General features: G+C 45.2%; 1 protein-coding gene across 1 annotated transcript in view; it reads right to left on the bottom strand.

Annotated features, from left to right (window-relative positions):
- Positions 1-10: 10 nt before the first annotated feature.
- The window catches only part of PM20D1 (peptidase M20 domain containing 1), a 35266-nt gene continuing 24729 nt past the window's right edge, over positions 11-10547 (bottom strand). The window contains exon 13 of the mRNA XM_044758351.2: positions 11-4062. Within this exon, the coding sequence (XP_044614286.2) occupies positions 4032-4062 (31 nt within the window). The 3' untranslated portion in view covers positions 11-4031. The remainder of the gene's footprint in view (positions 4063-10547) is intronic.

Below are 10547 nucleotides of genomic sequence, written 5' to 3'. Positions count from 1 at the left end.
GTGCCTGGGGAGAGAACACAGTGCTGGTACGAAGCCTTTGGGGCCCCTTCCTCCTGCGGAGAGACGCACACAGTAACCTGAGCGGGTAATTCCTTTGGACAAGGATGACAAACACCTACAACCCTGCCCCCGACCTCCCACACCAGTGCTCAGGATTATTCCAGCTCAGCTGCCGGGACATTTGCATCAAGGGCCTGCAGTCTCAGAGGACTTAGGAGAGGAAACGTCAGTGTCTTAGAACGCCAATTTTGGATTCAAACACTGGGTCTCTCTGCCTGGAGACAGAAGTAGCTGCTGGGCTAGGAAACATTGGGCTCCATCCAAAAGGATCCATTTGTGAATCGTGGTGTAGGGTCGGTGGGCAATCAAGGCTGATGTATCTGGAGACTTCTCACTCAGGGGCTGGAGACTTATACACAAAATCCTGATCTTCCCGCTCTTCCCTTCCCACCTTCCACTTTTTACCCACCCCAAAACAGTTCCTCTCTCCTGTGGGCATTTTTTTTTTTAAACAAAGTATACCAGACACGTGGGAAAGTGCACAAAGCCTAAGTGTGACAAATTATGACACAGTGAACATACCCATAGAACCACCACCCAGATCAGGAATTAGATCGCTACCAGCTCCCCAGGGGCCCTCCTCATAGCCCCTCCCAGTCACTACCCTACCTTCCTTCCCAAAGGTAACCTCTGACACCACAGATTAGTTTTGCCTGCCTTTAGACTTGATATAAATGAAACGATTCAGTAGGTATGATTTCATGTGTGTTTGTGAAATTCCTGCAGGACCTTGTGGGGGCAGCAGCCCCTTCATTTTCAGTGCTGTATAGTATTCCATTAAAGGAATATACCACAACTTATCTATTATTTTGTTGATGGACATTTGGGTTGTTCCCAATTTCGAGTTATTATGAATAATACTGCTATAACAGTTTTGTTTGTGTCCCTTGGTACACTCACGTTCCTATTTGTTGGCTATATCCCCAGGAAAAGACTTTCTGGGTCATGGAGTAGGCATAGGTTTAGTGTCAGTAAAGGCTACTAAATAATTTCCCAAAGTGCTCACGTTAATTTACATTCCTGCCAGCACTGTCTTAGAGTTCCAGTTGCTCCATATCCTCATGAACACTTCGTACTGTCGATATAAAAGGATTTAAAAATTTTAGCTATTCTGGTGGGGTGTGTAGTGGTATCTCATTGTGGCTTAGATTTGCATTTTCCTGATAACCAATGAGGTTAAGCACATTTTCATATATTTATTTGCCATTTGGATATCTGGTCAAGTATTTTGTCCATTTTCTATTAGGCTTTCTGTCTTATTGCTTAGTAGGAGTTCTTTATAGATTTCAAATGACTTCTTTGTTGGCTATAGGTATTGTAAATATCTCTGTGAGTATATAAATACAGAAGACCTTGGTTTAGGGGTCTTCTGAAGCCTCAGGGCCACTAGGATAAGACTATAAGCTCTATGTCTATTCTGATCACTAGTGTATTCCTAGCTCCTGGCACTTAGTAGGTACTTAGTAAATAGGCTGAAGGAATGATGGATGAAATGGATGAGATTCATCTGGGCAGTGTGCCCTGGGTTGTGCTGGTCCCCATACCACAAGGCCCCCCAACACCAAGAGGGGCTGGAGGGAGCAGATTTCCTTCCAGCCCAGTCAGCTGTGACCTTGGGAAGGGGAAGACACCCAGCCCTTCCCTACCGAAGAGCAGAAATAGCTACAGTCTGTGAAGAGGGAAGCACGGATGTAGGAAGCGGAGGTCACAGATGAAAAGACAGGAACTGGCAGCAGGTAGCAAGCCAGCCAGATGCTTCAGGAGAGACTCAGTTGGGGGTGGAGGGGTGGTGATGTCAAGGGGACAGTGAGGGTTTCTGAGCACAACAAGAACCTCCAAAGGTCACCTAGGCCCGCCTCCTGCCTCAAGACATGCCCACTCTGAAAGCTTGTTAGCCGAGAGCTCTTCTATACTTAGAAACACTTTTCCCCCTCTGAAGGAGAGGCCTTGAGACTTTGGTTGCAGGGTCCTGTTCCTAGCTCCCTACTGTGGACTCTTGTTCAGATCTGGCTTTAACGTCCTCATGGCCTGTAATGTCCATCCTGAAGATGGAAGACCATTAATCACTGCCAGCCCCTTCTCTAGGAAGTCTTTCGCCAGGCCTGTGGCATTCTACAGCACTTTTCTGTCACCGTCTTTCTCTCCTGTGTCCTCTCTTTCTCATTCAGCTATAGCTGATACCAGGGCAGGTCAGAAGTCTCTGACTGACTCCCATTACTATAGGAGAGAGATTTCCCCCTCGCGACACCCTAACAGACTCACAAGCATCCCCTCCCCAGGTCCTCCAGAAGACAATGAGGCTAGGATAGCTCCAGAATTTTCTATATTGGGGTAGCAGTCTAGTTGGAGAAGGGTTAGATGATGTGGCATGAGATGGCATTTGTATAGCAAGCACAGTGTTTTCACTTGGATATGAGATTATTGGTGGAAGTGGGGGGTTTTGGGGAAGGGGGAGGTGTTAATCACTGCCAGAGGCCTCTGGAGGAGCCTGTGAGGGAATTGCCTCTGTGGGGCAGCCTTCTTCAGTCTTGTGTGGCACTGTTCCTAATATACAGTTCATTTAGCCTCTATGCTGAGGTCATCCCAGTCCCATGGCCTTCCTTTAGAAACAGCTGCTGTCTACCAGGGGACTACCTGGATACCCATCATGAAACATCAGAAAATTCCAGAGCCCTGCAAATTCTGGATCCACTAACTAGTGTGGTATAATCACAAGACTGGCCTGACATGGCTGGAAACTTTTCTGTCTTTTGTTTCTGCTGGGGAAGGGGTGCCCCCTCCCATTTTTCCCTTTGCTATAACCCCTCCGCTGATATCTCCCTCCCAGAGGTCAGCCTCTTTCCTGCTGCGCAGAGCTGTGGTGACATCCCCTTCCGGCTTCCTTCAGTTCTAGGAGGATGCAGTGACGGGGGTGGGATGGGGAAGTGAGGCCATCTGTGCTCAGAGCCAGTTGCTCCCACCATCCTCTCTGCATCTCTCTAACTGAGCTCCCCTTTCCCAAAGCCCCCTGGATATCCACCCTGGATTCCTCTAGGCAGGATGATTCCAGTATTTTGGAGCTATAGTTCTGAAATTACTGGGTATAACTGGGAAGGCTTAGCAGCAAGCAAAATAGTCTGGTGAACTATAACTGGGAATAGAGAAGTAATCTTTAAGAGGCCGTGCTGCAGAGTGGAATGTGCCACAGCTTTGTAATCACATGGGTTTGAATCCATGCTTACCTACATATTAGGTGTGCGACCTTCGGCAAGCTCCTTTATGTCTCAGGACCATATCTATAAAATGGGGACACTGGTCTCTTTCTCAGAGATGCTGTGAAGATTACTGATAATATAGCATTTGGAACATTTCTTGCACATAGTAGGAATATTATGATTTCACCAAAGAGGAAGAGCCACAAACGAGGATTAGGGGCAGCTCAGCCTCTCTCTGGGACTCACATTGAAGTCTAGACTTCACAGAGTGCGCAGGGTTAAAGATGGACAGTCGCAGCGTGTGGATGCGGGTGGGGAGCTAGTCTCAGGGCAGCGTCCCTGCAGTGGGTCATCGGCCAACGATACGTAAGCTTTATCTTTCCAGAGCCAGGATGCAAGCAGATCATATTTTGCAAAACAGATGATCTAGTTTCACACTGCCCTCTGCGTTTACGGCCCTTTGATTATCTACTAGCCAGGGTTTCCTAAACTGGCCTGGTCATAGGAATCACCTGTGGGCATTTCTTTTAAAATATAGATTTCCAGGCCTTTCTCCTGGAAATTCCGTTTCCAAAGATCTGGTGCTGGGCCAGGAAATCTACCCTTCTAATTAGTGCCCCAGATGACTCTCATGATCCGACCAGTTTGGGGAACAGTGCCCCAGCCTGGGGGTTCTCAGCCATGGCTGCATATTAGAACCTCCTGGGGAGCATCAAGAGACATACCTTTGTCATAGGAGGAAACACTGAACTTCGTCTGGGAAGGCTCTGGAAGTCTTCAGACATGAAGATGCTTCAATTGAATCTTCCTGTGTGGATTTACATTATTCATTTAATCCTAATTATTACCCTATGAAGTGGGCTGTTGCAATGTAACAGGTCAAAATTAAGTCAGTGGATTGGAGAAAAGTAGGTGTATTAAAAAGTTATTTAGGTTAGTCGTTAGGGAAATGCAAATCAAAAACCACAATGGGATACCACTTCACAAACACTAGGTTGGGCACAAAAAAAACCAGAGCAAAAACAAGAAAATAACAAATGTTGGTGAAGATGTGGAGAAACTGGAACCCTTGTGCATTCCTAGCAGGAATGGTGCAGCTGCCGTGGAAAACAGTTTGCTGTTTCCTCAAAAAGTGAAACCTAGAATTACCATACCACCCAGAAATTCCACTCCCAAGAATACACCTCAAAGAATTGAAAACGGTGGAGAAAAGCATCTCCAGAAGCAAAGGAGAACGTGGCATTTGCAAGGAATATCAGGTTTTTCAGTATGCGGCCAGAGGCATACAGAGGAGTGGAGGGCGAAGACGAAATGTTGGTCTTTAATGATCAGTTACACAGCTTAAGACTTATTTTACATAACTTCTTGTTTTATGTGGTAGATTTGTTTTCCCAACTAGATTACAAGGTCCTTGAGCACAGAGGCTTTATATTTTTAAATTTAAATTAATTTTTAATGCCTTATATTGTAAAATTTCCGTGATGTCCGCTGACACATTCTAATTTTTTTTAAGACTCTATTTTTAGAGCAGTTTTACGTTTATAATAAAATTGAGAGGAAGGTACAGAGATTTCCCATATACTCCCTGCCCCTATACATGCCTAGCCTTCCCCATTATTAACATCTCTCGTGGGAGTGGTACATTTTTCACCAAGGATGAACTTACATTGACACATCAGAACCACCCTAAGTCCACACACTTTATCTTAGGGTTCACACTTGGTGTTGTAGAGTCTGCGTTTGTACAAATGTATAATGATATATTTCTACTGTTATATTATCAACAGAGTGTTTCACTGCCCTAAAAACCCTCTGTGCTCTGCCTACTCATAACTACCCCCCTCCCACAACCACTGATCTTTTTATCGTCTCCAGTTTTGCCTTTTCCAGAATGAATGTCATATAGTTGGAATCATACAGTATGTAGCCTTCTCACATTGGCTTCTTTCACTTAGCAATATGCATTTAAGTTTCCTCTATGTCTTTTCATGGCTTGATAGCTCATTTCTTTTTAGCACTGAATAATATTCCATTGTCTGGATGTACCACAGTTTATTCATTCACTTACTGAAGGTAATCTTGATCGCTTCCAATTTTTGGCAGTTATGAATAAAACTGTTAAAAACATCTGTGTGCAGGTTTCTGTGTAGACGTAAGTTTTCAACTTCTTTGGGTTACTATCAAGGAGCGTGATTGCTGGATCATACTGTAAGAGTACATTTAGTCTTGTAAGAAACCACCAAACTGTCTTCCAAAGTGGCTGTACCATGTTGTATTCCCACCAGGAATGAGAATTTATTTTTATTTTTTTTTGAAGATTAGCCTTGAGCTAATGTCTGCTGCCAATCCTCCTCTTTTTGCTGAGGAAGACTGGCCCTGAGCTAACATCCGTGTCCATCTTCGTCTACTTTATATGTGGGATGCCTACCACAGCATGGCATGCCAAGCGGTGCCATGTCCACACCCGGGATCCGGACCAGCGAACCCTGGGCTGCTGAAGTGGAATGTGTGTACTTAACTGCTGTGCCACGGGGCCGGCCCCTTATTGTTCAATTTTAAGAGTTCTTTGTATGTTTTAGATAACAGTCTATTATCAGATGTGTCTTTTAACATTCTAATTTAAATTTACAAATTTGGTTCTTCTTCCTGATTAGACCCTTAGGAATTGAGTCTCCTTCAATCTCACAGTGCCAATTTATGGTGCTATGTTATGGCCTCCCCAATACTTTTGTCTTAGACATTTCTTCTGAGCTTGGATGTCCCAGCACTTCCAACTTGTTATATCCAAAATGGAGCCCATCATCTCCTAGATATCTGATCCTTCTTCCGTCTTCCTCACCTCGGTAAATGGAGTCACTCTCCCACTTGCTCAAGATAGTCACCTGGGAGTCATTTGTGATTCCTTCCGGCACTTCCCCACCTTCTCGCCATCCATCCGTCACCAAGTGCTATCCATTGACTCCACTTCCTAAGTACCCTTTTGTTGGTATTGATTTTTTTTTTTAAATTGAGGTGAAATTCACATAAAATTAACCGTTTTAAGGCTAATTCCATTGGCATTTAGTATATTCACAATGTTGTGCAGCATCACCTCTATTTAGTTCTAAGACATTTTCCACACCCCAAAAGGAAACTCTTACCCATTAAGCTGTCATTCTCCACTCCCCTCTCTCCCTAGCTCCTGGCAACCACTAGTTTGCTTTCTGTTTCCATGGATTTCCCTATTACAGACATTTTATGTAAATGGAACTAGGTAATATGTGACCTTTTGTGTCTGGCTTCTTTCATTCAGCACAGTGTTTTCAAGGTTCATGCAGGTTGTAGCATGTATTAGTACTTCATTCCTTTTTCTGGCTGAATAATAGACCATGGTATGGCTATAACATGTTTTGTTTACCCATTCATCTATTGATGGGCATTTGGGCTGTTTCCACCTTTTGGCAATTGTGAATGGTGCTGCTATGAGCATTCACGTACAAACTTGTTTGAATACCTGTTTTCTTTTTCTTTTTAAAGATTGGCCCTGAGCTAATAACTATTACCAATCTTCTTTTTTTCTTCTTCTTCTTCTTCTTCCCAAAGCCCTGGAGTATATAGCTGTAGATTCTAGTTGTAGCTCCCTCTGGTTGTGCTATGTAGGACGCCACCTCAGCGTGGCCTGACGAGTGGTGCCATGTCTGCGCCCAAGATCTGAACCAGTGAAACCCTGGGCCGCCGAAGCGGAGCACACAAACTTAACCACTCGGCCATGGTGCAGCCCCGTTTTCAATTCTTTTGAGCATGCACTTAAGAGTGGAATTGCTAGGTGATATGGTAATCCTTTTTTTTTTTTTTAAAGATTTAATTTTTTTCCTTTTTCTCCCCAAAGCCCCCCTGGTACATAGTTGTATATTCTTCGTTGTGGGTCCTTCTAGTTGTGGCATGTGGGACGCTGCCTCAGCGTGGTTTGATGAGCAGTGCCATGTCCGTGCCCAGGATTCGAACCAACAAAACACTGGGCCGCCTGCAGCGGAGCGTGCGAACCTAACCACTCGGCCACGGCGCCAGCCCCTGATATGGTAATTCTATGTTTAACTTTTTGAGGAAACAACACACTGTTTTCCCCAGCAGCCTCACCATTTTACATCTCACCAGTAAATGTACAAGGGTTTCAATTTCCCCACATCTTCACCAACATTTATTTTCTGTTTTTTTGATTATGCCCATTCTGGTGGATGTGAAGTGGTATTCCATTGTGATTTTGATTTGCATTTCCCTAATGACTAACCTAGATAACTTTTTACTCCATCTACTTTTCTCCAAGCCACTAGTTTTCAACTGCTATATTGTAACAGCCTACTTCAAAGGGTAATTATTAGATTAAATGAGTTTACACATAGATCAATTCTTTAGAACAGTGCTTGGCATATAGTAATCACTGTGTAAGTGTTAGAAAGAATAAAAGGAAGAACAGAGGGACAGAAAGATGGAAGGAAGAAAAAAGGAAAACAACCTCTTAACTATTCTTCCTTTTCCCACTGTCCTTAAGTCACAGTTCAAAATCCCTATCCTGACTTGAAAGTCCCCAACAGGTCTCCTTTCAGTTTCTGGAAGGTACACCACTCTTATCTGCCTCATAGTCTCTGCACACTCTCTTCTCTGTCTGACAACCTCCAACCTCAACTCTTTGCCTTGTTAACTCTTAATCAGTCTTGAAGTCTGAGCTTATTCACGACCACAGAGGCCTTCCTGATTTCCCAGACCAGGCACCATGGAGTATATAAAATAAGACCTTCTCTCTTAGGCTTGGGCAAGAGAGCCCCCTGCCCAGGGCTTCATGCTTTAGAAGGCGCCATATATGACAACCACAAAAGAAGGAAATCTATTAAAAGTCCAGGGGTGTTCTTGTCACTTGAGATCCAGCACTCAGTGCTGGCACAGAGCAACGGGTCACCCTAAACAGACATTCCTGAGATGAACACAGTTCAGGCCCTAGAGAAACACATCTCTCCAAATCTTGCCCTATGTCTTCAGGAAAAAAAAAAATTACGTCTGAACGCCCTGAATGTTTGTGGATGGTGTCACTGTGAACTTTGGAGAAGACGTGCCTTTGGAGCGCAGGGAGGAATTGAGCTGCCAGAGCGCTTAGCTAAGAGAAAAGAAAACTGACTTGTAAAATCCTTCCTCTCAGATAGCATAACTGAGTAGATGCCTGCATGACACGCATTTCCCAGCAGTGCTGAGCGGCCATTTTCTTGTTCCTCTTAGTTCCAGTCTGGTGCTGGAGGCGCTCAGGAATTAGTGTAGTATTTGCAACACTGCACAGGCTGGCTGAGGAAAATTCGGTAGTGTTAAACAATTTATATTCTTCTTACATTTTTATATTTGTAGCTATAGATGCAACATATATTTAACATGATACTCTTTTTATTGTCAGCTACATCGACAGTGAACATTAAAATCGCAAATAGCTTCATTTTTATAAAAATATTTAATTAGAGTTAAATTCAAAAAAATTAATGAAGTGTTCAGCTCTTCGGTAGTAACTTTGTCTCTATTATCTCTCCTCTGGAAAGAGGAAAAGAATACTGGATCTACAATGGTCAAATTTTTAGCAACCCAGGTTCAAAACCAAGGGACCCCAGTCAAACTTCACTCCTTTCCTTTCCCATTCCCTTTGCTTGGAATCTTTTGTCCTCCTTCCAGCCTTAGGGAGTGAGGTGTGAGGAACAAGCTTGAGCTAAGTCCTTCATGAGGATGGAGGGTACACCTGTGATTATCTGCCGGTGTTCTTTCAAGGTGAATTTGGGGAGTGGTGGATGGATGGGCGCAGGGGCGGAGGAAAGTCCCAGACTCACTCCCCACCCTGCCCAGCCAGCACTCTCAGCTGCTCTCTCCAGGAGCCTTCAGGGGCCTGGAATGTCTGTTCTCTGAGCAGAGTTTGGAGCAGTTCCTTCAAAAGCCTTCCTTTCTACTCTGGGGGCTCAGAAGACTATCCTTTCAGACGCTAGAAGAGAGTGGTGAGACCGGATGGGGACAGGGTCCCCTGCTCATTCTTCTCTGTCATCCCACAGATCATTAGAGACTAGGCTGTCCGCAAACTCAGAGAAAGGAGAAGGGCTGAACCCAGAAGCTGGGGGTGGGGCTGGGGGTGGTAAGGAGTGTTGGCAGACAGAGGGAGAGGTGTGACTAGGGAGAGGTCAGCCAGGGGAACACAGAGAGCCTGAGCTGAGAACCAAATCCAACAGGAGAGCAGTCTTTGTCTCTGAGATCTCCCTGGATCGGAACAAATGAGCCACCAGCACAGGTTCTTGGGACGGGCAGTGTGGGGCAAGCAAAAAAGCCCCGGACTGGGGGATTTTTGATGGGCATTTGAATCTGGGGCTGCCCCTTAAGAACTGTGTGACCTTGGGCAGATGACGTCTCTGAGTTTCAGTTTCCTCTGCAGTACTATTAGCACAGGCTTTGGATTCAGAGAGACTGCCCCTAACACCTGCATGACCTTGAACAATACTTAACCTCCGTCTCAGCTGCCTCAGCTGTACAACGGGCGCTAACACTTCAGAGTTGTCAGGATCAAATAGGATAATCAGCGGGAAGTGGATGCCATCAGTAACTTAGGATCATGGAGTAACAGTGAGTTTGGGGACAGGTGACAAGGGTTTGAATCTGTGTAACTTCTCTGAGAACCAAGTCCTCCTGGTAAGAAGGGGGAGCAGTACTTTCTTCATGGGGCTCTTGAGGGGCTCCGATGAGGTAAGGTGGATGAAAGCATTTTACACAGCTCTGTACAAACATGAAGGAGTGTTTTGTTTTTCAGCTCACCCCTTAACAAAGGCTGAATAAGTACTGAATTGGCCAAAAAAGGGAGGGTGAGGGAAGGAATGTGAATCATGGAGTAGCAAAAAATCTCAAATAATCCCCGCACTGTGTTTCTAATACTTCCCATTAAGCCCGAGCTCCAAGGAATAGCTCACAGGCACTGGGGGTGGGGGTAGAGGTGGCGAGGGGGGAGGGAAAAGGAGCCCACTGCTGACAAATCCCAGGAAGGCATGAAAGGTCCTTGTCTGGTGAGGGAAAAAAAAGGGAGTCTCACAGGTCCCTGCTCCCTCTGCCTCCCTCCGTGACCCCAAGTCCCTTGTGATGCACAAAGTACAGCTCCCAGCCAGTGAGCCAAGAAATGCTGCCTTCCAATGCCCCCCACCTGGCAGCTACTGAGCAGATTCAAGTATGCTCAGGGTTGGATTCCAGAGAAAAAAGACAGGGGCTCTGCTGTCCCCAAGGGAGGGCAGCTTGTCCCTCCTCATGCCTCAC

The sequence above is a fragment of the Equus asinus genome, chromosome 25, assembly GCF_041296235.1.
Source record: "Equus asinus isolate D_3611 breed Donkey chromosome 25, EquAss-T2T_v2, whole genome shotgun sequence".
NCBI lineage: Eukaryota > Metazoa > Chordata > Mammalia > Perissodactyla > Equidae > Equus > Equus asinus.
The sequence above is the reverse complement of the archived record's forward strand: the minus strand, read 5'-3'. Positions and strand labels throughout refer to the sequence as shown.